The sequence below is a fragment of the Penicillium waksmanii genome (genome assembly GCF_028829765.1).
Source record: "Penicillium waksmanii strain IBT 27052 chromosome Unknown utg000008l:1.0-5622682.0:1.0-5626561.0, whole genome shotgun sequence".
Lineage (NCBI taxonomy): Eukaryota > Fungi > Ascomycota > Eurotiomycetes > Eurotiales > Aspergillaceae > Penicillium > Penicillium waksmanii.
Window position 1 is genome coordinate 2,895,598 of NW_026643254.1, and position 23,827 is coordinate 2,919,424.

The 23,827-nt window shown below is 51.2% G+C and overlaps 13 protein-coding genes across 13 annotated transcripts; 5 read left to right on the forward strand and 8 right to left on the reverse strand.

Moving 5' to 3' along the window:
* Positions 1 to 1,245: 1,245 nt before the first annotated feature.
* On the forward strand, positions 1,246 to 1,464 carry N7481_009397 (AN1-type zinc finger protein TMC1; the record flags this gene model as incomplete). Its single annotated transcript, XM_057268616.1, has 1 exon — positions 1,246 to 1,464. One exon carries the CDS (start codon positions 1,246 to 1,248, stop codon positions 1,462 to 1,464), a length of 219 nt encoding a protein of 72 aa, XP_057119293.1.
* A 663-nt stretch (positions 1,465 to 2,127) lies between these two features.
* Positions 2,128 to 2,691, reverse strand: N7481_009398 (uncharacterized protein; the record flags this gene model as incomplete). The annotated part of the gene is made up of 3 exons (XM_057268617.1): positions 2,128 to 2,149; positions 2,212 to 2,309; positions 2,398 to 2,691. The coding sequence occupies 3 exons, from the start codon at positions 2,689 to 2,691 to the stop codon at positions 2,128 to 2,130; spliced, it is 414 nt and encodes a 137-aa protein (XP_057119294.1).
* Positions 2,692 to 3,247: 556 nt separating this feature from the next.
* N7481_009399 (serine/threonine-protein phosphatase 2A activator) lies at positions 3,248 to 4,522 on the reverse strand (the record flags this gene model as incomplete). Its single annotated transcript, XM_057268618.1, has 1 exon — positions 3,248 to 4,522. The coding sequence occupies one exon, from the start codon at positions 4,520 to 4,522 to the stop codon at positions 3,248 to 3,250; it is 1,275 nt and encodes a 424-aa protein (XP_057119295.1).
* A 501-nt stretch (positions 4,523 to 5,023) lies between these two features.
* Positions 5,024 to 5,985, forward strand: N7481_009400 (uncharacterized protein; the record flags this gene model as incomplete). Its single annotated transcript, XM_057268619.1, has 2 exons — positions 5,024 to 5,495; positions 5,570 to 5,985. The coding sequence occupies 2 exons, from the start codon at positions 5,024 to 5,026 to the stop codon at positions 5,983 to 5,985; spliced, it is 888 nt and encodes a 295-aa protein (XP_057119296.1).
* A 568-nt stretch (positions 5,986 to 6,553) lies between these two features.
* On the reverse strand, positions 6,554 to 6,974 carry N7481_009401 (uncharacterized protein; the record flags this gene model as incomplete). Its single annotated transcript, XM_057268620.1, has 2 exons — positions 6,554 to 6,851; positions 6,919 to 6,974. The coding sequence occupies 2 exons, from the start codon at positions 6,972 to 6,974 to the stop codon at positions 6,554 to 6,556; spliced, it is 354 nt and encodes a 117-aa protein (XP_057119297.1).
* Positions 6,975 to 8,090: 1,116 nt separating this feature from the next.
* Positions 8,091 to 9,686, reverse strand: N7481_009402 (actin-related protein 2; the record flags this gene model as incomplete). The annotated part of the gene is made up of 7 exons (XM_057268621.1): positions 8,091 to 8,177; positions 8,245 to 8,322; positions 8,378 to 8,943; positions 9,013 to 9,238; positions 9,340 to 9,483; positions 9,544 to 9,590; positions 9,665 to 9,686. The coding sequence occupies 7 exons, from the start codon at positions 9,684 to 9,686 to the stop codon at positions 8,091 to 8,093; spliced, it is 1,170 nt and encodes a 389-aa protein (XP_057119298.1).
* A 924-nt stretch (positions 9,687 to 10,610) lies between these two features.
* N7481_009403 (NAD(P)-dependent oxidoreductase) lies at positions 10,611 to 11,825 on the forward strand (the record flags this gene model as incomplete). Its single annotated transcript, XM_057268622.1, has 5 exons — positions 10,611 to 10,628; positions 10,709 to 10,897; positions 10,989 to 11,320; positions 11,374 to 11,511; positions 11,567 to 11,825. 5 exons carry the CDS (start codon positions 10,611 to 10,613, stop codon positions 11,823 to 11,825), a joined length of 936 nt encoding a protein of 311 aa, XP_057119299.1.
* Positions 11,826 to 12,111: 286 nt separating this feature from the next.
* On the reverse strand, positions 12,112 to 13,792 carry N7481_009404 (bZIP transcription factor; the record flags this gene model as incomplete). The annotated part of the gene is made up of 2 exons (XM_057268623.1): positions 12,112 to 13,235; positions 13,294 to 13,792. 2 exons carry the CDS (start codon positions 13,790 to 13,792, stop codon positions 12,112 to 12,114), a joined length of 1,623 nt encoding a protein of 540 aa, XP_057119300.1.
* A 687-nt stretch (positions 13,793 to 14,479) lies between these two features.
* On the reverse strand, positions 14,480 to 15,708 carry N7481_009405 (GTP cyclohydrolase II; the record flags this gene model as incomplete). The annotated part of the gene is made up of 3 exons (XM_057268624.1): positions 14,480 to 14,509; positions 14,601 to 14,881; positions 14,925 to 15,708. 3 exons carry the CDS (start codon positions 15,706 to 15,708, stop codon positions 14,480 to 14,482), a joined length of 1,095 nt encoding a protein of 364 aa, XP_057119301.1.
* Positions 15,709 to 16,474: 766 nt separating this feature from the next.
* N7481_009406 (SAGA-associated factor 29 family protein) lies at positions 16,475 to 17,631 on the reverse strand (the record flags this gene model as incomplete). The annotated part of the gene is made up of 3 exons (XM_057268625.1): positions 16,475 to 16,760; positions 16,819 to 17,335; positions 17,457 to 17,631. 3 exons carry the CDS (start codon positions 17,629 to 17,631, stop codon positions 16,475 to 16,477), a joined length of 978 nt encoding a protein of 325 aa, XP_057119302.1.
* Positions 17,632 to 18,431: 800 nt separating this feature from the next.
* Positions 18,432 to 20,060, forward strand: pmi1 (mannose-6-phosphate isomerase pmi1; the record flags this gene model as incomplete). The annotated part of the gene is made up of 5 exons (XM_057268626.1): positions 18,432 to 18,462; positions 18,517 to 18,537; positions 18,588 to 18,679; positions 18,746 to 18,983; positions 19,057 to 20,060. The coding sequence occupies 5 exons, from the start codon at positions 18,432 to 18,434 to the stop codon at positions 20,058 to 20,060; spliced, it is 1,386 nt and encodes a 461-aa protein (XP_057119303.1).
* A 458-nt stretch (positions 20,061 to 20,518) lies between these two features.
* On the forward strand, positions 20,519 to 21,880 carry N7481_009408 (putative 6-hexanolactone hydrolase; the record flags this gene model as incomplete). The annotated part of the gene is made up of 5 exons (XM_057268627.1): positions 20,519 to 20,733; positions 20,838 to 20,983; positions 21,040 to 21,267; positions 21,309 to 21,682; positions 21,749 to 21,880. The coding sequence occupies 5 exons, from the start codon at positions 20,519 to 20,521 to the stop codon at positions 21,878 to 21,880; spliced, it is 1,095 nt and encodes a 364-aa protein (XP_057119304.1).
* A 505-nt stretch (positions 21,881 to 22,385) lies between these two features.
* N7481_009409 (putative Coatomer subunit epsilon) lies at positions 22,386 to 23,551 on the reverse strand (the record flags this gene model as incomplete). Its single annotated transcript, XM_057268628.1, has 5 exons — positions 22,386 to 22,494; positions 22,582 to 22,820; positions 22,887 to 23,022; positions 23,092 to 23,470; positions 23,527 to 23,551. 5 exons carry the CDS (start codon positions 23,549 to 23,551, stop codon positions 22,386 to 22,388), a joined length of 888 nt encoding a protein of 295 aa, XP_057119305.1.
* Between the last annotated feature and the right edge of the window lie 276 nt (positions 23,552 to 23,827).

Genomic DNA, 23,827 nt, shown 5'->3' on the forward strand with positions numbered 1-23,827 from the left:
TTCGACCTTACTTGCTGGGAGGCGTTCGCTTGGGGCTTGGGGACTCGGTGGCCTGCTTCGAGGCATGTACTCCGTACGTGGTGCGCGATGCCTGGTCTCATACTTAGTTGGACGCATGGGCCCAGGAGACTCGTCCGATTCACACGGCTTTACATTGCAGGAAGAGGGCCTTAGCAGAGGGTTGCCAGTTCACCGGCGTGTCTCGATCGAAGTGTATGGCGCAGTAGTCATTCATTACTCTGTCCTCCGTAGACGAACTCCTTCTTTGCCACCGGATCCAAGACGTCCGATCCGGTGGCACGCCATGAAGTTGAAGGACTGGGTGGAACCACGCCTCGAATTAGTGCCAGAGTGTACTCTGTAGATTGAATAATGCGCCTAGACGGTACGGAGGAGCAGTATCCATGCTTAGTAGCCACGTGAAAGGAGTCAAGTGGAATGGGGTGAGATGGGACAGGGGGGATGGGAGGACGAATGGAATGGCACGGACACGGGTCGCGTGGTCTACTAGTAATACTAGTGATCATATAGTGATAATCATAAAAGGAATACTGTAACTAGTCCTATCTAGAGGATAGAGGAGTATGGGAACTTGAATGCAAAGATCTCCACTAGATCGAACCTTCTGGTGTAGCCAGTCTCCATACCTAGTCACTACTCTGTAGTGGTAGTGTCCGTCTCCACCTGGTGGTCTCTGGCGATGGCTGATTCCGTCACTCCCCACGCCTCAACTGACTCAGCCCTTCAAGTTTCCATTTAATTCCCTTTCCCTTCATTCCCTGGATCTCATCCGTTTGACTTTTATTCTCCCGCCCGTTCCGACTTCCATTTGCCTATATATTTCCAACCTCCCCCGTAAGTCACTCTCACTCCTTTCCCCTACATTTCTGCCCCCTTTATCATCAACGTAACTGCGTCACTGCGTCACTCCCGTCCAACGCTCATACCTCCTTTAGACCCTCGCCTCCTTCTCCTTCTTCTTTTCTCCTTCTCCTCACCTTCTCTCCTCACTCCAACTCTCCTCTCCCACCGCCTCAACACTTCTCAACCACTCAACCGTCGGAGACTCCTCTTGGCAACCACTCGTTCTCGCTTTTGCCATTCCATCCTCTACTATCTCGCTATCTCGGCGCTTATCTTGAACCAACAACCGAGGCCGCCTGGACCCGTCACACCATTGACTTGAAGCAACACCCTTCACTCAGCCTCAACCCCCAAATACCACACACACGCATACATACAACCATGCCTCCCCGCAAGCCCCGTTGCAATTTCAAGGAGTGCAAGGAGGCCGCTCAGCGGATCGTGGGTGACTGTAGCTTTTGCCACGGCCACTTCTGCTCGAAGCACCGCATGCTAGAGGCCCACTCCTGCACCGGTTTAGAGGATTGCAAGAAGGAATCCCACGCCCGCAATGCCGACAAGTTGAATAGCGAGCGGACTGTCGTTGTCAAGGGCGTATGAGGAGGGCCACTCATAAGTGAGATGAAATGAGTTGCTTCATGGGAAATCCCCTTTCTGTGATACATCGTGCCATCAACTTGAGGTCTTTTCCCCCAGTTCTGGCCTCGGTCTTCGATCCGATCTCGGACCTCTTATCTCGCCACCCGGTGTGATCTACAACGTGACCCCCCCCTGGTGGTTATCGCCATTCAGCCGGTTGAATTTAGCGTGGTGTTCCTGTTATTCCCATTCTTATCGGGGGTGTTTGTTCTCGATCTTTTCTCTCCTTGTCGCCGCGACCTCTTTCAGCTCTTTGTTCTTCAACATTCTTGATTCTACTTCGTTGGGAGGGTGTTTTGTCTTTTTCTGCCTCGTCTAATCCCCATCTACATTGGCGTTTGTCGCTTCCGCGACTATTGGGATTCCTTTTTTTGTTCACTGGCCTTTTATCTTGCATTCGCCTGGCATGTTCTCAATCTGCCCTTTTGATTGTCTTGGATTTCTTTCGGGCTGCTTCATAGAGATCCTACGGGACTCCCAGGGGCATTTACTTCTTTGAGCAGATTTGGATTTATATGAATATACCACCACTCTGTCTTGTCCATATGATACATGAAATGGCCAATCTCCGCTATCCTTGCGGTGGTCATTGCGTAATTCCTTTCCTTTCCCTTCATTCCCTCTCTAACCAGGTCCAATCTTAGGCCTGGGCAAGAGTTAGCTTTCCAAGTTCCAAGCAGGACCAGTTCATCAAACTTTTGGACATACATATCGTGATGCTCACTCAGTCGGCTGAGGTATTTGTTCAAGTCTTCTACGCGCTCCTTATGGGTCTTGACGCCATCCCGCTGGAGCCGTTCACGTAACTGTCAATATCAATTTAGTTAGTATATCAAATGTCACGCCATCCAGTCCCACTGTCCTCCTAAAAAAAGGAATTGAATGAATACATACCCGCTTGCGCCTCACCTCCTCATATTTCCTTTCTGTTTCAGTCTTGGGCCCACCTTCTCTCTCATCCCGTTCGTGCTCTGGTGATTTGGACTTCTCTCCCTCTCTCCGCTCAACGGCCCCATTATCAGAATCATTTTCAACAGCATTCTTCCCTTCTTGCTCCGGCTCTTGCTCCGGCTCCTTCTTCTTCTTCGACTCCTTCTTCTTTTTCTTCACCCGTCCATCGGCTACTTTGCTCCCCTTCAACTTGAGCTTCCCGCCCCCGCCAGTGGAGTAATCGTCTGCTGGCGCCATGGGAGGGGGTGAGTGGGGGGAGGACAATCAAGTCACACAGTCGCAGCAAGAGGACCCAGTTGCAGCGTGCGGAGTAAGAGGGGGGAAAGCAAAGAGGAGTGGCTTTTCCCGGGTGGGTCTTGTCTTTTGCCGCCGCGTGACTTTTCCTTTTGCCTGTCTCTTGCCCGGGGAATGAGGCGAGGTTAGGTTAGGTTGTAGGGGATAGGGAGGCGAAGTGAAGGCAGGCGCCGAACCGGTGCCGTTGTTCTTTTTCACCCGGTCCTGTGATAATGGCGGTGTGGCGTAATTGACTCTGGGCGCTGCTGCTGGTGTGAGTTGTTTGGTCTTGATGAGTCTTTGCGGAAGTTAGGTTGGGCGGTGGAGTGGGCCAATCAGCGTGGTGATGTAATTCGACTTAAGTCGTTTATCACCTCTGTCCCATAGATCGGCGCTGATGCGATCATGGCGTCTACCGTAGAATCGGTGTGGTTTCTACTAGTACTAGTAGTTGCGTTGTCATAATTTTGGTCATATCATTTCTCATTATGTAGTTTTTAACCGTTGTCTGAATTGTAGTCTAATCAAATGGAATCGGACGCAATCCCGACCCACCCATTCGTTTACGCATTTCGGCGCCCGCAGCAACCGTACTGGGGACCTTGATACCACAACAGTCCCCAAACCAATCTGCATGTGCGCCATGTCCTTGGGGATGATCGTGTGTGCAATCATGATCATGCTCGTGGTCTCCATCTTCGCCAGAGAGCTCGCCCATACCTTCAGTAGCAGGCAGGAGACTGCCGAAAAGGAAGTGTTGCATGATGGGTAGCTTACCCAGAACTTCCTTGACAAACATCTTCTTCATGCCACTTTCCACCTTAAACCAGTTCTTTGCTCCAGAGATATCATCCAGCATAGGACTATGCCAGCGGAGACCCTTGACCGTCTTCACACTGTCCACCCACCGCACCTGGTCGAGGTAGAGGTACTTGTCGCCTTCCTCATCAAGCAATGCGGTGTTGTGAATGCCCAGCGGTGTCACGTAGGGATGGTCCACGAGTTGACTGGCTCCGAATAAGAATGGCAGGAAGTGGTAGTCGTCCAGACCCCAGACACCATGAGAACCGGCAGGCTCCAAGTAATACGTTGATTGAATCTCGCGCATCAAGTGGACATACTCAAGATAGACCTTGGACACCACGGCGGCGAACTCGCTCACTGGGAGTTTACCCAACTGGTACAGAGAGAGCAGCCACATGATAAAATTCAACTCGTGGCCTGATCCATAGTCAATACGATCCCGCGAGCCAAGCGAATTGATCAAATAGGTCGATGTCTCTTCAATGGCCCCGGCATCAGTAAGACCGAGGATTTGCCGGTGCCATGACGAGCTTTGGGCGGCGACTTGGTCAAACAAGACGCGGAATGCGGGATTTCCGAATCGCGAGCCACCTTGGTCTTCTGGTGGACAATTCTCCACGAGTGCCCTTATCTGTCCTACGATCTGGGCGATTTTCGAAATGGCGTCGGATTCGGGACCTTTTATGTCGGTCAAGGCTCGGCCGCGTACTGAATCCGATAGGCCGAATGTGAAGGCCAAGACCAGTTTGTAGGTGGGTGAGGAAAGGAACAATTCATGATCTTTGGGTGATAAGATGCGACGGACGGGACGGGAATATTGGTGGGTGGAGAGGTCGGGGGGCGAGGGTAGAGGAGGGGTTATTGGCGTTGGATCTCGGGTCGATGCAGCCTGGGATCGGCGATTTGTGCTTGAGCGCAGTTGCGATAATTTCTGAGAGAGGTCGACTTTGCCACTGGTGGCAGGTCTGGACCCTATCGAAGTCGACGCCATTTTGTTGATAGAAGGCGTAAGGGAGGGGGAGATGAAAGATAAATATTCCGCGAGTCCGGAGAGCAATCGCGACGGAAGGACCTCAGAGAGGTTACCGCCTGCCAGAAACAGCAATGAAAATGATGCAATTCGATTTAACACCGAATCGGGACTAGCTCAGTGGAGCATGTGATCAGCTGCATCCCCGGACTAGCGATCACTGATCATCCAAGGGTTTTCACTCGTCACATACCGTGCAGTCCACATGATGAGCGCAGCTGAATGAAGGAGGAGGGGCATAATCAACTGAACTTTGAAGCAAATCTGAAAAACGCCTCGAACCATGCCCATTCCCACGATCTTGTCTTCAACGCCTTCATTCTTCTAGTTTAATACCCTTTTCGAAGGTTTTGTACCCTTGTCGCGGTGCCTGGCGTGTCTGTGCTGCACGAGCCCTGTCCAGCCAGCCTGGCTATTGGACAATATTCTCAAGTCATTGATCAGGGGAATGAGCACGCCATAATGAATACTTTCGACTCATCGGCGACCACTCCGACAGGTTCCAGCAACGCTGCGGGAGCCCGAGATATCAGATCTCCATCGTCACGCTCTCCCACACATGCAGACTCCGACCTGTCATCATCGACCGGTAGCAGCCGGTCCCACTCGAGCTTTCCATCCCGAAAGTATGCTGGCTCGCAACACAACAAGCACTCTACCGAGTCGACCCCGATCAATACAGGGGCTGCTTCGGCACGCAACTATCAAGCCACAGCCGGACCGAACTCCCAGGGCGCCCCGTCCGAGGCAAGCAAATGGGATCAAAGTACCCCACGCCTCGATGGAGGCGGAAATGGCGCCCATCGCGCGCAAAGTAATCAGGAAGACTCGCCCACCGATCCGCACCAGTCATGGCCCAGTCGAATGGTTGATCGATTCGGCGCTCTGGAGTTGGAAAACAAAGGAAGTGTCGCTCGCGATCATCTTGCTCTTGGTATGGTGCCCGTTTTACTATGATATCGTGATATTGATATCCCCTGAAATATGCCACTAACTTTCTTCCCGCAGAGCGAACATTCCTCGCCTGGATGCGCACCTCTCTCGCCTTCGCCTCGATCGGTATCGCCGTCACCCAATTATTCCGACTGAATACAGTCACCGCCACTACCAACAATATCCATAACTCAGCGACCCTCCCACCCCACCTCTCTTCGTCTATGTACGTCGCTACATCTCCCTCCGCCCAAGACTCTGCCCGTCTACGCAGCGTTGGAAAACCGCTCGGCTCTACCTTTATCGGTGTGGCCATCCTTATCCTCATCGTGGGCTTCCACCGCTATTTCGAAAGCCAGTACTGGATTGTAAGAGGCAAGTTCCCCGCAAGCCGAGGAAGTGTTGCTTTGACAGCGGCCGTAGCGATGGCGCTGATCGTCGCGGCGTTCGCGGTTATTTTGGCGGTTTCGCCAGGTGCCATTGAAACGTAAACACATCATATTGAATGATGATTACGACACCTTTTACTCTCTCGGTCATGCCCCTTCACGCCTTTCGCATCTGTTCAATGCATAGCTCCAATGATTTGTGTTTAGCATTGTTTATTTCGTCGTTGGAATGCATGGAATGTTCTTTTTGAACATATTCTTTGAATTCACCTTGCTCTTTTCTTCTAAGCCTTGTTGGAATAGCCGTGGATTTTCTTCTTCTACTTTGTTCTCAAAGAATTATACGTCTACACAGACTGGAAAGAATGGTTTTATGCTGGCTTGCTTCGGTGTAACCACTCGTTCCTCGCAGGCATTATCTTCAGGCGCAATTTGTTAATCTATTTTATTCAAGTTTGATCTTGGAATTTGTGCACGCTTAGTCTGTTCATATTATCACCAGAATTTCGGGTATCTTTAAGGAGGTCTTTTCTCCATCATGTTCAGAAATCTCAGTAAGCCATTGTACCATCATAGGATTATTTGAGTGGCTTGTTCTCAACCTGTCTGGCAACAATGCCCCACGCTCCATCAAGGCAGGGAATCACCATCGACAAACACCTCTCCCTCTTTATATGCACCTGGTAGCTCCTTCGGTCCCGGCCAGCCTGGTCGGCAATAGTGTATCCATGTCAAGGTCTTGGGTGCAACGTTCATGGGTGCGGCGGGGGATTCCCAGGAGCTGACGCTTTGTCATATCATCGGCGATGATCAGTCGTGAGTAGCCCAATCGCTGTGCAAACACGGTAAGAGCATAGATATTGGTCTTGCTGTCTCTTTGAGGGCCCTGTTGCGCGATGGACTCGAGCAGACGTCTCGAAGTGGACCATATCTCCACCTTGATGTTGTCTGGGTCGATTGGAACAAGACTCTCCTTGCCGAAATAGTACAGATCATGTCTCCACAAATCTCTTGAAACAGTCTCTTTTAACTCACTGACCAGCCTTCCTTGGCATCTGTCCTTCAAGTCGGTCAACAGGACGAGAAGCCATGGTGAGTTTGGCGTGAAACTTTCTTCCTGTAACGGCTGGGGGGGTGAGGTCTCGAACCATTGCAGAACGATGTTGGACCTCGGAAAAAATCCAAGGAAAGCAATAACAATGAAATGAACGGGTCCTGGAAAATGATAGGGCGAAGGGTAGTCAGTAAGAAGAGTGCAACAAGTCAGCATTCAAGTTGTAGTTTGAGACGCAGTGTGAGTCCGACGAATTTGGCTGCAGAGGCTTGTTTGTTCCTTCCTCTTTTTTTCGTTTGCTATCAGTACATATTATGGCAGCCTAAAGCGTCCAGGAAAATAAGGCAGTTTTTTGAAGGGCAGAATCCTGATTATAGCAGTGGGTAATACTTCCTGCATCCAAGAAAGCAATCGGACAATAGCTACCAGGTACTCTATTTTGTATAAAAAAATATAATTAAGCAATAGCCACAAAGCACTACTAGATTTTGTATACAAGAAAAATAAGTGGGCAATAGCACTACCTAGGTAGTAGTAGTATTTATTACAGTCTTTGTGGTCTATATGGTTTTTGAGCTACTAAGACCATAGTAACTTCCAAGGTTGAACCACACTATAACCTTAGAATTTACGGTCCTTAAAAATCGCTTGGTTTCTACCGCAATGTAACTACTATAGATAGTGAACTTGAAAGTGTTTACGCAGCAAAAACAGTGGTAAATTGAATGGGAGAGGGAGAGAGAGCGGCGGCTTGAGAGGTGTGGAATTACTTAATATCATCCGCCCTGGACGCTTCAGGCTGCCATAGTAGCATAGACTAAGAAGTAGACCTGTCCCCTAAATTAACTTGAAGGTAATCCTTTTCAAAGACGGGGAAATATGTGTCGATAGAAAATGTTCTTTCTTTTATTTCAGCGGCTCCAAGTCCACCCGCACCAGACTAGTCTAGACACAATATAGAAGAGGCTGTAAGATACGGAGAAAAAATGGGAAGGATATCGACAGAACGAGTCGTGGGGGTAGAGGGGGAGAAAAGGACATGGAAGAAGTAGGGCAACATGGCTTGCAGGTAATGCGGGAGAGTGCGAAGCAAGACAAGAAGAGAAAGAAGAGAAAGGAGACCATAGAGAACAACCGCCTAAATATACTTGCTTTACCGCGGACCAAGCTTCGCCAGAGCACGCGCGCCCTGTTCCTGCCACTCCTGCTTGGATACCCACATGTCGTCCTTGTCGGCGATCTAAGAAGAAGAAAAGTAAGCATGGAAATTGCAGATTAGGCTCAAACGCGGAAATGATGGGACGTACCAGGTTGGCAAGCACGGCACCACCCAGGAAAACCATGTGCCTCCGTCGAGGAGGGTCCTCGATGCGGACCTTGAATTTCTATCGAGCTGTTAGCTACCAATAATAGCCAATCAAAATTTCACCCTAAACTTACATTCAGGCGTTCTGGGTTACCGCCCAGAACCCGGGTAAGCCAGAGCTGCTTCAGCTCCTTCTCCAATCGAGAGGGCAGACCAGGGTACATGCTGCTACCACCGGAAAGCACAATGGCCTTGTATAGACTGGATCGAACATCGACATCGGTGCCTTGAATGGTGTTGAAGACCATTTCCGCCATACCGGGTTGATCGACATCAACAAGATGAGGTTGGAACAGACACTCAGCGGCCTCGAATCGCTCGCTACCGACACGGATAACACGGCCATCGGGGAGAGTGTAGGATTCAACGAGAACAGTGGTGTCCTCGGAGAGCTGCTTGTCAAGCTCGAGGTCGTAGGAGACGTAGCACAGCTTCTCCTTAATCTGACGAACGGTCTCAAAATCGGCGGTTCGGTTCAGCGCATAGCCCCGACGCAGGAGGAGGGCGATGAGGTTACGGGTAACGTCGCGACCGGCGACGTCCAATCGCTTAATGTGGTGGTTCAGCACGGTCGATTCGTACACGGGGATGACGTGTGTCACGCCGTCACCGGAGTCCACAACCACGCCGCTGCTCAGACCTATAGTTCCAAACTGATTAGTCTATTTCCTTCCCAAATGTGTATATCCAGCTGAAGTTGGTCGCATACCCTGGGCATACAGTGCCAGCACCGCCTGGATCGCCACATAGACACCCCCGAAGTTGTATCCCTCCAACATGACCTCGGCCATTTGCTCGCGGTTCTTGAGCGGGTTCATCGGGGGCTCGGTGAGGAGGATCTTGCGGCCTGTGGGGTCGATCTTCATCTTGTCGTAAAAGGTGTAGTTCCACAGATGTTGCATGTCGTCCCATTTCTTGACGATACCATTCTCCATCTAAAGCGACCCCGCAAGGGACTGCAATTAGCGACACGTTTCTGCGGGGTAGAGAAGGCGCAGGCTGGAAGATCGAAGGTCCTTGTTGGATATCGACTTACCGGGTAGCTGATCTGGAGCATGGAGCGAGCAGCGGCAGCTTCATCACCGCACATGATATCCTTCACCACGATGTCGCCGGACTGCTCCTCCGTCCGCAAGATGGGCCGCCCCACTATCGAGGGGAACTGGTGCTCTGGGAAGTTCTGGGGAAAGAGGTAGGATTAGGGCGATGCTCAATCGTCGAATGGGTATATGCGACATACCTGTGCTGCATATCCGACCTTGAGGAAACCGGTTCCTCCGTCGAGCACTGCGGGCTGTTAGCTTGGGAGCTGGGGGAACACGCGGTCTGCTAGAGAGAAGCAGGCAGGGGGGGCCACGTACCAATGGGCATTTCTCCCGCCATGGTGGAGGAAAAGGTATTCGAGTGCTCTGGAAATTGGTATGCACGGACTTTCCAGAAGGTGCGGAATTGGAGGTGTGAATGGGGCGCGGGGGAGTTGATGTCGGTAAGTGAGCATCTGCCACAGCGGAGGTAACTGGCGCCTGCTGCATCATCGTTATTTACGTGACAATACCGTACTGGCGCGGCTCCCCGCAATCCGCGCCAACGTGAGTGTGAGCCGCAGCCGCGTGACAGAACGTGACAACCCCAACGGCTGTGGACATCGTGGCTTGCGAGTGTATCAGATGATGTTGTTATTAATAATCTTGAAAAGTAGAAATTTGAAAAAAAAGAAACAACAAAAACAAGAGCCAGATGGATCGTAGTAATAGGTTTGGACGAAGAAAGGGTGGTGCGGTGGTGTGGCTATATTTAGGTTAATTAGGCAGACCCTTGAGGCATCCCGAAGTCATCACAAAACAACGTCTCCAATGGAACCAAACCACAAATTCCAAGGTATTAAACTAGATCCGGCTATAATGTCTTCCCCAGAATATCATCACCCCGCATATGAGCTACAGATCCCCCTTAGCCTTTTTTAGTACCGAGGGCCACATGAACAGTAGCTACCCTACGGGAGGACGAGGCCAGCTATCGGCCGACTCCGATTCCCCTCGGGAAACGACGAAATCCCCCTCTTCACCGTACTATTAAACGGGCATGGCCGCTGGATTCTGGGGAAATTAGCCATTGACAACAATTGCATCAAGTAATAGACTGTGCTAGAACATTGAACTTCTTCGAGGTGATCGCTAAGAACAACCCTAGAACTTCGTTATCAAAACTCGTTATCGGACCATAGCGTCCGACCTCACCCTATCCTACATCCAATAGCCTGCTCGCTTTCCCGGAAGGCCAAGGGCAGATCACTCGCATTCAAACACAATGACTCAAATCGGCTGGGTAAGTTTAAACCTGCGCGGATTCTGTGGAGGATCTTTCGTATCCGGAAGAAAAAGAATAGAAGCTAATGCTCAACACAGTATGGCCTCGGGTCCATGGGCCTGGCTATGGCCAACAATCTGCAGCGGCACCTGGCAGCGAAGAAGGCCCTCAGTCTGCTGTACACCAATCGCACCATGGCGCGCGGCCAACCGCTGCAGTCTATTGGTGGAATCGCTGTGCCTGGGTTTAACGATCTGGTGGCTCACAGCAAGATTATCTTCACTATGGTATGGGATACAGTTCCCCCCTTAATGCCAGGCTCGATGGCGAGCAATATACTTTTCATAATGAGCCCTGCAAAACTGATTCGTGTACTAGGTCTCCAATGACATGGTTCTTGAGAGCCTAGTATCCTCCGCCCTCGGATCAGGGCATACCCTCAAGGACAAGATCTTCGTAGACTGCTCAACCGTTCACCCGGATACAGTGAGCTCTGCAGCCGCGCTGCTGAAAGACCAACAAGCCGCTTTTGTCTCGGCTCCTGTCTTTGGGGGAAACCCAATCGCCGTGGATGGCAAGCTGGTCTTTGCCATTGGCGGTCCTAAGAGTGCTACTGAGGTCGTGAAGCCCCTTATCCAGGACATCATGGGCCGACGTGTGATCGAGTGCGGAGAAGACCCGGCGAAGTCTTCCTTGCTGAAAATTGCTGGGTATGTTTTGCTTACATAGAACGGAACTTGAACTGTTATTGATAGATACTTAGAAACATTGTCACTGTCAACATGATGGAAGCTGTTGGCGAGGCCCAGGTATTCGCCGAGAAGACCGGCCTCGGAACTGGCCCCATGGAGGAGCTGATTGCCGAGGCCTTTGGCCCTGTTGCTGGCGGATATTCGAAGAGGTACGTGCGAAAGCTTATGCTAAGTGCAACAGGATTCAGCTCACTGACTATACAGATTGACGACTGGTGCATATGCCCCGTCCCTGGATTCTCGTCCTGGATTCGGCGTGTCATTGGCTATCAAGGATGCTAAGCATGCAATGGACATGGCTCAGGAATTCGGTGTCAATCTCCCTGGCCTCGAGCTGGCTCGTGGTAACATGGAAGCCGCTAGAGAGTATGCTGGTGAATGCCTTGACAGCAGCTCGATGTATGGTACCCTCCGTCAGCAATCGGGACTCGAATTCTGGAACGAGAAGAGCAGAAAGGAGTAGTATTAGTAGTAGACAAATTAGAAATAAATGCCAATATATGATAAATGAAGTAATATTATTCCCTGCTAAAGATCCCTCTAAGCAACAGGTGTATTGCGCTGATATGTCATCGACCTCTATCAACCTTGCGTATGATGTGGCATGCACATCGCCGTGATCAGCATGAAGTATAGTATGTCCGGCAAATCATCCAAAAAAATTAAACATTTCCCATTAATCCAAAATCAAAGACGTAGGCCAAAGGACAGTCAGTCATGAAGAAGCGTAGCAGTAATACCGACTGGGCCTAAGACGGAGCTTTGCTCGATTTATGATCTGGCCTGATTCGTGTGGTATCTACTAGGTTGGGATAGGTCTCTGCAAATAGAGGACCCAATGACCAGTTGGACAAATTCCGTAGATGTCGCTCAAATACGGGGTTAATAAGGAGCTCATCTGAGCTACCGGCTGACAAGAGACAGTCCGTGTCCTCGTAGGGCCAGTTCACACTCAGGCCTCGCGTGAAGGGAATGAACCAATTTTCAAAAGGATAGTCCTGGTGGGACATCGCAAGTCGGTCGCGCATTCGAGGCCAAGGGACATAGTCCATCCATGGAGGGTGTGCGGTAAGAAGCTGCGTGGGCCGCGGAGTATGCCAGTCGGGCAGCCGATCATAATTCTCTTGCGTCGGGTATACCTGCCAGCGCATGATGAGGAACATGGTGTAGAGCACTGCCACTTGCTCTGGAAGTGAGGAGATATCAGGGAAAGTGCGCAGAATATCTGTGAACACCTTCGACACTGGATGCGAGTATACGCTCTTCTCCGGATTGAGTAAAGAGGAAACACTGGGATATGGAGGTCCCGCGAGTTTCTGTCTCGGTATCCCTTGTGCTGCTTCTTGCTGCTTACTGTGAAGGAAGTCTAACAAGATGCTGTCCAAGGTACATGTCGGTGCAGTATTTCTAATCGGCGTCGCAAAAGCGGGCCGCTCCTGGTCGGCCGGGTAGCTCAGTGGTTGAGGGCATAGTGGTGGCTCGGGATTCGGCTGTGGGCTGCGAAAGTTCTCCGGACTACTACGCCGAATCTGGTCGACCTTTGGGACATTGTGGGAAGGGTCCAGGAGGAAGTTGAAGCCGAGCCGCTCTTCTAAGCTGAGGTCTAAGCCGTGGGCGTTATTGTGGCGTTGGGTATCCAATGCGGAGCGAAATGCGGCTGACTGAGGGCCACCGTTGGAACTGTTGCGGCGACTTCCCAGAGCCGGCGCTGAGTGTGTAGGAGAAGGTGTGTCAAGGCTTGCAATTGACTCATCGTATGACTTGTCGCCTATAATTGCATGCTGGGTGTTTGGTGTAAGGTGGTCGGAATCGGGAAAGGGAGATAAATTAGATGGTGGGATCGATCTCGGTTGACAAACGACGGGTGGTAGATCTATTCTCATTAGTTACTGCATACAAACCGATTTCTCATGCTAGCGTGTTTGACTCACCCGAGGCTTCTGGTCTTGCTAGTAAGGGTTGTATAATGTCCATCACCGTTTTGAGGCTCCGGCGAAGCTCTTGGTTTTCCAACCGGATGCGCTCATTGTGCTGAACGGCAGCCTGGAGATCGAGGACCGGTTTCTGGGAAGCGAGTTCTCTCACTTGCTGTTCCAGGGCCTCGATATGGGTTTTGGTGCGCTCACGAATGGCGCGTTGTGCTTGGCGGTCATTGGCACGTTTCTTCGCCAATTGATCGGGGGTGAGGTTGGCGACACCTCGCGACGAGGTGCTGTTGAGTTTGCGCTTCCGGCCGGCGGTAGTCAATCCGTTATTGGGGTCGTGGATATCTGGAATGAGGGAATCGGGATCTAACGAGGCTGAGCGCGAAGGCACCGGGGATTCCTCGGGTTTGGCGCTGGTGGCTGGTAGTGAGCGGCCGTCAATCACCGGCCCAACCGGCGATGGCGCCGCATAGTCGCTGATGTCGTCCGGGACGCGGCTGGCCATGGCCTCACGCACGGGTTAGAGATTGAAGGCAGCCATTCAAGAATGGAAGTAGGAGAGAGCAGGGGGGGGTCGGGGTCGAACAAGAGGGAATCAGCATTGGCAATTTGAGTGGGTCGAGGAATAAGAAGAAGTCGACCCAGTGCGGTGGTTGACTTTTGGGTCGTTCGGGTGACGAATGACAGACTTCCTCCGGAGAAGTTGCCCCGAACCCTCAGAATGTGTCCCCCCCCCCTCTCTCCTCTCTCCTCTCTCCTCTCTCCTTTCTCCTTTCTTAGTCGTGGCATCATGATCTACACACAGATCTTATAGCATGGCGTAATCTTCCCCGCCCGGAAAAGGCATCCTGGCTCTGACTCCATTGTATGATCCCGAAGGACTGTGTATTGTGTTCAACTTGTAGAAGATATATGAGGGTCATTGCCATGATCATCATGTGTATGAAAAAGTCCACCCTCCTTTTCCCTTTCTTCCCTAGGTTTATCGTAACAGAGAGAAACGATCATGTACAAAAAAGACATTGCGTTCACAAAAAAAATAAGAAAAATTATGCAGCAAGAAAAGACTGGTCATGTCGATCGTGTGTACAAGGGTAGTTCACTTTCCAATGCAAGAAATAAACAGATCACGAAATGCATCCCGTGGGAGGGAAAAAGACAGCAGATAGAGCTGCAGTAACGAGTGTCGATATTATTGGATCATATGGCCCATTTTCGAGATCTGTAACCAAGCGCATTAGCACCCTTCTCCAAAGTTGCACAGCCTGATTATCCAAAGGGAGAGAGGGGGAAAAGGGGGGAACGAAACTAACCTTAGTTTTCAGATAGCCTTCGATTTCAGAACTCTTAATTCCTCGTTCTCCACCAGTACGCCAAGCAAGAGGAATCATAGGCACCCGTTCTTTAACCAATACTTCACGATTCAGTCCCTCAATGGCCCGGACCTTGTCAGGGTTATTGGTGAGCAAGCGAACACCTTCTGGGTTGACATCTGCTCCGCAACCCAGATCCATCAGCATGGCCGTCGCCAATCCATAGCTTCGAGCATCCGCCGGGTGTCGGAGCAGTAGGTTCGCTTCGACTGTGTCAGATCCTAGATCCTGGAGATTATATGCCTTTAATTTCTCCCCTGAGACCGATTCCTCGACCTTCCTGTCGCAAGTAGATAATGACGCCGCCGGCAGAATGCGATCGCAGGGACTGTGCCTCGGGAGGTGCGTCAGAAGCCAAGTCCTCGACCGGGAAGGACATCAACCGCGCAGCTTCATCCAGCTGTTCACCACAGTCGCATCGGGCTGACCACGCCGTCTCGCCTGTGTAGCATTCCGAATGGATTCGTACCAGCGGCGGCTCTACCCTCGTTGAGCCTTCTGCTTGTGATTCATCATCGTCAAACCAGCTACTCACTCGCCCCGGGTGCAGTTTGCCCACATATGCGCCTCGGATCATGCGGTCCATCTCAGTTTCCCCGGGATACACCCGATCTAAGCTGCGGCTTCGGATCTTGTTACCGAATACAATGGCCAGGTGCTCTTTGTTGTCCAGGTCGTTATGATAGAGGTGAAGGAACATTTCGGCCCCGTTGGTTGTTGGAATTCGTGCTCGGACAAGACACTCCACTTGGGGAAGCTGCGGAAGTAACTTGGGTGCTTTGGCGTGTTCGCCATGGTGTCGGATACTCGCGGATTGGCTTTCATGGAGGGCTTTGGTTGGATTCGAGCTCAGATTCAATGTTCCGCCGGGAGTTGCAGGTGGGGTGAATGCAGGTGATAAGAGGGAATCTGGGAGTGCTGGGGTTTGTTCGCCTGTCGCGAGGCCACTGCCCTGGCTGGTGTCGTCTGGCAGGCCATCGAGGCCGCTGGTCGGAGCGAGGGACTGCGGGGGAAGTTTTGGCGAGGCGTGCGCCGGGAGGTCCGCCATTGCGACGGTCGGTAACGGAATGAAATATAGGAGGGGTTGCGGTGTGGTGGTGGGATAGGCTGCAGTGATTATGGGATTGGGAAAAAGACAAGCATTGAGGTGGAAGTCGGAATTAATCACGGTGGCACCGAGAGTCTCATGGCGTCAATTATCTCTCCCTCGGCACCGGCCATGAGGGGAAATTACTAAACACACCACCGGAATTAGACTGGCCGCACCATGGAGCGCTGAGTCAGCTCTATATCCGCAACACGACTTTCATTGCCGCTGTTTCAAGGAGAAAAGAGGGTAAAAATAAGTGATGCTGTGATTAAGCAGCATACTAAATTAATTTGAAGCTATTTGGAGCTATCATCATGGTGCAGATGTTGAGTTATAGTTTTAGCAGAGCCAAGTGATAGACCTTTTATATGAAGGTGGACTGGCCGAGTTAGCCGTTTGTCGTGGCATTAGCAAACTCTATGCTGTGGGCGGATAAGCCCCCGTTATGGGGACCTGAGTCATCAAATTGTCAATGCTTACTCTAGCAGCTTCCATCACTCATTTCCGAAACGTCCAGAGTGGATCGCATAGTATGTTAGTTTGCCGTACGTGATTTTTAAGTTTGTAATTTGAGATGGCAGAGATACCAGTTTGGCTAAAAGAAAACATAAATCGTATGGTCTATCCGCCTCAAGTGGCAGACCTATTGAACTCCAGAGTAGCGCCTCGCTAAAGGGTATCAAATCAGATCAAGAACAAGATCGTGGGAACATCACCGCCGGCCCTATTTGTTCGGGATGTCCAGGACATAGCGACGGTCGACTTCCATCTCCTTATCGTCCTCCTCGCCCTCAAATTTGAGGCGATAGACGTCTTTCCTCGACCCCATCACTTCTGCCCGATAGAAGGTAGTGGTGTCGGGGTACCGGGCGAGAACCTGCTTGCCGACAGTAAATGCAGGCAAAGAGGAGCTCACTTGGGGGATGGGAATGAGCGATGATGCGGTAGTCTTATAGACAGCGCCTTGTTCCCCGTTCTCGTTAGGTTCGGGGTCTTGCACATCGTACCATCTGTCGGAAAGGAATCAGTCATGAAACTAATATCGAGATTTCAGGGGGAATATCATACCGCTTCTTGTGACCATCGCCAGATATGTTCTTGATAATGCATTGTATACCCTCACCTTCCACTCCCTGCTTGTTCTTGTTGTGCTTGAAGACGACTTGTGCTCCGACGACGAGAAGCCCACTACGCTCAGCGACAGCGCCCTTAGTACCTTCCGAACCTTCTTCGATCTTCACCGCGACCGCGGTTCCATCACCGCGACCCTCGCGCGCCTGGGTGCTCGAGACACTGGCGCTGCGCGGGACACCGCCTTTGGAACGACTAGACTTGTCCGCACCCGAGGCACTTGGGGAATCAGTCGAGCTCTCCATATCTTGTCTTTTTTTACGAGATTTTGAGAGGGCATTGGATCGGTTGGGAGGGGCCTCTGCCTCGGAGGCTTTGCGAAGCGCTGTGAGTAGTTCCAAGTTCTTGATCACATCGCATGGCTCGTCCTGCATGATCGATCGTTCGTCCTCGCTGAGTTTCTGGCTCTGGCGCAACCATGTATCCAGTTGGTCATGTTCAGACATGGTGGGTTCTTCATGAATCGAGGATCAGCTAGGTACGCGGGGAGGTTATAGCTCACACGTCATATCTCCAAGCTCGCATCAAGTGATACGCGTGTTTCACCGCGGCAAACGCGATGGGGTGTGACTTACTGTTTCCCTCTCGTGTTATCTTATCCACCAACGTCTTTATCTGAACGGAAAGGGATGCCTGTTGATCGAACTTCTCCTTGGACTTGTGGATGTCCTGGCATATCCGGGTCCACAGCTCCATCTCCTCATTGTTACCAAGCCCATTGTCGCGGGGCCGAGGACGATTGCGGGACATCTCTGTGTGGAGGAAGATCGAAAGCTACCAGATCGAAGCAGGCTCAAAAGTGGGCACCACAAGGGGTGATCTGGGGAATTGACGACTGGAAGCTGGGGGAAGCTGATCGAGGATCGGGCGGTGATAAGCCCAAGGCGGTCGGCGATAGACGCGCGCCTAGGGTTGGCGCCAGGGCGGCCGTTCTATACTTCCAGATGGGGGGGGGGGGGTGAAGGTGATTATAATCTAATATGTGCATGTCTGGGCTGTGAATGAGATTATTTCTTATCTGCTACATACTAATATTGATTCATAAAATCTTTTGTAGGCGCCTTGATGGTCGACAGTCCTCGAATGCGGGGTTGGTCAACCCTGCTCTGGCAGAGAATACCTAGTTAGTACCGTTATTGTTTGATTATTTGATGACCAAATCGATCGGGAAATACAACATAATGATAGCAAGAGAATCGCTTCTCTGACCATTGGTGACTGCTCCATTTATAGTAACCCCCTTTGGCAGTCGATATGATGAGCCTTTCGAGTTCCGGTATTTGATACTAGTATCAACACTGCTATAGATTTTGATGCGAATGAGGAAACGCTTGGCTTGTCGGATGGAGCATTCCAAGGGTTGAGTGTTGTTCTATCTCAATACCGGAAACAGTTTCAAATTTGCAGGCGGGGACCAAATGCAGACCCTGTTGCAATGGGCAGCCTTCACCGGGGAGGGTCTGAGGGGTCTTGGCGTGGAGATTCTGCGTAATAGAAACCCGCTGAGGCGCCCCCCCCCCCTCTTATCTCTTCTACAAATATTCTTGAAAATGCAGATTCCTCTACTTCGGCTGCAATGCGGTATGTCTACTCCCTGAAAACTTACCCGCCAATTCGCTAACCCGTCCAAAAAAGGCGTCAATAGTTACGATTGGGGTAAGTTCGTCTCACTAATGTTGTTTGCCCCGCACTCAACCCCATCATAGGCAAGGTCGGCCAAGAGTCGGCAGCAGCTCGGTATGCCGCCACTACGGCTGCCCCGGATTTCAAGGTTGAAGATGACAAGCCATATGCAGAGGTGAGTCCCCATCGTGGCCCTAGAGCTACTTCAAGTCCTGCCGGTAGCCGCTAATCAACCCTACAGTTGTGGATGGGCACTCATCCCTCGCTACCCTCGAAAGACGTCGAGACCCAGCGCTCTCTCCTCGATCTCGTTCAGGATAACCAGGCTCTCCTATCGACCGAAATCAGCGAGCGATATGGCAGTCGTCTTCCATTTTTGTTCAAGGTGCTCTCCGTCCGCAAGGCTCTGAGCATTCAAGCCCACCCCAACAAGAAGCTGGCCGAGCAGCTCCACGCACGGGATCCTAGAAACTATCCCGGTATGTGGCACGAAGATGAACCTGCGCTTGTCTGAATTGGAGGCTTGCAAAACACTGACACTGCTTTACTCAGATGACAACCACAAACCCGAGATGACCATTGCCGTCACGCCGTTTGAAGGACTTTGCGGCTTCCGCCCACTCGCCGAGATCACCCATTTCCTCCATGCCATCCAGCCCCTCCGCACACTCGTTGGCACCCAGGCTGCCAGCGACTTTGAACAGGCCGTCAAAGGCAACGAGGACTCGGAAGATTCGTCAGTTATTCAGAAGAACAAGGATGCCCTGCGATCTTTGTTCACCATCCTGATGAAGTCTGCCCCCGAAAAGGTCGAGACCGCCTGCAAGGAACTTGTTGCTCTCGCGAAGAGCTCCCCGGACAGCTTCGGTACTCTTCCCGGTGAGGTCGAGACCAATCCGACCAACCCAGGCGAGCTGGCCGAGATCATTGGCCGACTTGATCAACAGTTCCCCAACGACATTGGATCTTTTGTTTTCTTCCTCCTTAACTTCGTCAAGCTCGAGCCCGGCGAGGCCATGTTCCTGAAGGCTGACGACATTCACGCCTACGTTTCGGGAGATATTATCGAGTGCATGGCTTCTTCCGACAACGTTGTTCGCGCCGGCTTCACACCCAAGTTCAAGGACGTCGATACTCTGACCAAGATGTTGACCTACTCGTACGCCCCTATTGAGGAGCAGAAGCTCCGACCAACAGACTACCCATATGCTATCCTGAACGCAACAGCGTACTCGAGTGCATCCGAGTCTATGCTTTACGACCCCCCGATCGAGGAGTTCAGTGTTGTCAAGACCGATTTGAAGCGTACTGGCGCCAAGGCGACCTTTGACCCCATCGAGGGCCCCAGTGTCATCATCTGCACTCGTGGCAACGGAACTATTACCGTCGGAAGTAAGACCGAGGAGGTGCGTGAGGGCTATGTGTTCTTCGTTGGCGCCACTGCTGAGTGTATCATCCAAAACACTGGCAGTGGGGAGGGCGAGGATGATGTCTTTACGACATTCAAGGCATTCTGCGAACTGGACGGTAAGGAGGACTTGACCAATGGCAACTAGGTCCTCGATTCTAATCTGGATATGTTACAATAGAGCGTGCTGCACGTAGTGCGAATCTGTGACATACTACCCCGAGTCTGTCACAAAGCCAGTAAAACAATGAAATTGCATGAATCTACGATGGAGATATTCCTATGCCAACTTTCTTCCAACATTTCCATGTACTTTTCAATAATTCCCAATCATTCAAAACACCAAATCAACCGAATCAGCACTAGTAGTAGTATATAGAGTTCAAGCTCGGAAATTCAGGCGGCCCCACACGGGCCAGCCGAGGCTAGAATCGAAGGTTCAGCCTGCGAAAGCGGGGATGCTTGCACACGTCTGGGGTATCTTCAGCTCCAGATCACTCCCATTCAGCATATTACCGATCCAAGCTCTCCCTCTCTCAGATCATCATCAGTAACATTCCTAACATTCCGGATCTTTCACATTTCACTCAAATTTGAATCTCAGCCATGCCGGACACCAAGAGGGACCCCATGGTACCCGAGCTGGGCCTCTGGGAGCGGGCTGATGTTCAGCTTGGTAAGATCACCATAGTCGCAAATGTTCTTTATGCTGCCATCACTGGCGTATTCCGGGGAAAGAGTAGTCCGAAGTTCTATTCGAGTCATCTACTGGCCACGGCGGTTCGGACATTGGTCGATCGGCTCTCAGTCCGCCAGAACCAGTAGGTTCATTTCTGTCATCGGCTCCTGTTATCAAAGATGAACAATGCGCTGGAGATATGAATCAGAGATATGGGAGAAAACTAACAATCTTCACAATATATAGATACCTGAATGCCCCGACACCAGCAACATACAAGGCCGTGATGGAGAAACGAGGCTTACAGCCTGAGACTGTTCCTCTACCTCACGACGCTGAGGGATACTGGCTAGGAAACAAAGACGCAAAGAATGTCTTGGTCTTTTTTCATGGTATGTAAAACTCCATCTCATCTCCAAGTCCCGTATATCTGGGACGTGTAACCAAGCCAAGATATACCCCACGCACAACCCGGAAGCTAATCTAGATCCTATTCCACCACACACAGGAGGTGGTTTCGCGCTGCCCGCTACACCCGCGCATTTTGAATTCTGGCTGGATCTATTGAAGGTCGCCAATGAGAACGGCCATGATATTGCTGTCTTCTTCCCTCGATACACACAGAGCCCATATGCTACTTACCCAACCCAACTGCGTCAAGCAACCGGGGCCTTGCGTTACATCCTCAATGAGACCGGTCGGTCCCCGCCAACGTAGTCGTGGGCGGCGATTCCGCCGGAGGTAATTTGGCCATGGCTATTCTACTGCATCTTTCTCACCCGCACCCGGAAATCGAGCCCATCTCACTATCCACTCCCCTGGCCGGTGTGTTTGGCCTTGCGCCATGGGTGAACTTCAGTACCAACTGGCCTTCCTTCAAGGACAATGCTTACAAGGATCTCGTCACCGAGCGGGCACTGAGCGAATGGTCCGCGTCTTACAATCCTGGAAAGGAACATGATGCTTGGAGTGAGCCTGACCGGGCTCCTGCCGAATGGTGGGCGGATGCGAAGACAGAGCGCATCTTACTTCTCGCAGGATCGGATGAGCTTTTGCTATCCCCTATCGAGTCTTTTGCGAAGAAGGTTAAGGTATGTTTAACTTCCTTTTCTTCGTCATTCCCTGGATGGATTAATGATTGATTTTCTTGCTTTTAGTCTGTCTTCCCAAACACTACTTATATTGTTGGTACCGATGAGGGTCACGACATTATATTTTATGGTAACCCCGGGCCCGAGGGGGTACAAACTGGCAACGAGCTCCGGCAGTGGCTTTTGTCTCGTCTGTAGACGTGGTGAACTACATGTTCAAGTTGTTTTAGCCCTTTCAAATATTCCTATCATGCAAAGCTACGGATACGAGTGAGACTGTAATTAGTTCAATATTGTACTTTCACTCCGGATTTTGATGATTCTTGCGATACTGTAGCATGTAGAGGGGGTGCGAAGTCATCCTCATCTATACTGCATCATACGAACAAAATTCAGATATGCCCAGGCGAAAGCGAGTATCAATTAAGAAGTCTAGCAAGCTCAGACGCAAAGAACTATTCTCTATGAAGCGTATATGGGCGTTAAAGTGTCTATTGAAAAGTCTCGATAACGCACTGATAAGATAAATAAAAAAGGACGATTCGAACAATTGCACGTTGGTAGTGGTCGTGTCAACTCATGAAAAACAAAAGAAAGAGCAGGATATCATGAACCCCGGCTGTAAATAACTGGCTTCACAAAAATATTAAAGCAAAGTTTCCCCCAACATTTTCTCTCCTCCATAAACAATCCACTCACCGCCTCAAGACGACACCTTCGGCGAGTACTTGGACGCGGCAGTATCAAAAAGAGCGCTCTTTTCCTGGATGTCGGCGAGGAGGGCATGCGAGGGCTCGGTCTGCTGCAGGAGGCTGTAATTGCTTTGATTAGCTATGTGGCCTGTTTGTCATGTGTGAGGGAGAGCGCTTGAGGGCGCTTTTCCCACGGGGCGTACGTACGATTCCAGATCCGCGGAGGGCTTTCCGGCCAACACGTTCAGGACAATTGTGTTGGCGATCAGCTCAGCGTCGGTGGGGTATTTCTCCAGGGCAGTAGTGAGAGCGGCTTCGGCTTCGGGGAGACGGCCTAGGTGGAGCTCTGCGACGGCCTGGCCGACGATGGACAAGGGGGCGGAGGTGCTGGGGCCGGTGGCGAGTTCTTCGTAGACGTAGAAGGCAGACTGGTACTTCTCTCCTCCCTGGAGACGAAAAATAGAGTGTTAGCAAACGGTTCGCAAATGATGCTGCAATGATCGAATACGTACAACACGCAGACCAACCCATGACTCGGCGATGTTGACAAGCAGCGAGTCCTGAGCCCATCGCTTGGCGGCCTGGACTTCCTTGAGCGCAAGGTCAGAGCGGTTCTGTTGGAGGTGAATCTGGACAATCAGGGAAACACTAAATTGCGCGAATAGAACTGTCAGAGTCTTGATTGTTTGAGTTCGACTGCCATGGCGAAACACTCACGCCTCGAGGTTACCCTGGTGCTTGGAGAGCACGGTGATCGCCTCCTCACTATGTCCTTGTGCCTGCAGCACAGTTGCAGCAAGCACTTGCACGGTTGCATTGTCGGGGTAGTTCTCTGCGAGATCCTGGGCCAACTGCAGAGCAGCGTCGGTCTTGCCCGCCACTTGTTGGGCAAGGGCCTTGGTGGCGGCCAGGTCGGGAGTATCCTCTTCGCTGGCAACAGCGGCCAGGACCTCGTCGCTCTGACCAAGGGCAATTTGGGAACGGAGCTTGAGCACGCGAGCAGGGAGCTGGTTCTCGGGGGAGAAGGCGGCGGTCTCGAAGTCGATTACGTTCTGGTATTGACCGGAGTGGAAGGCATTGTGGATGTTGAGGAGCTCTAGAAGGGGGATCAGCAGGTTGTAGAGGACTGTTAGATAATTTGGATATGCTTACCGCCCTCTGCTGAGAAAGGATCCATGTTGAAGTGACTGGGGTTGGAGAAGGGGGGTAGATGTTTCGGTTGATGTTTCTGGCCGCAATTGACTGCTGTCCTAATCGCGGAGCTGGCAACTCTCCCGAGGGCAAGTGGGCCGACCGCCCTGTACAGGTGAATGGGGAAATCATCCATTTGGTTAACAATGTATATTTTAAAATACATTAATTCTAGCGAATATAGCTCTATTTGATTCATTTGATCAGTTTTGATTTTCATCTCCCATTCAAATTATGGTGTGTTCTTTTTATGCGCAATTAG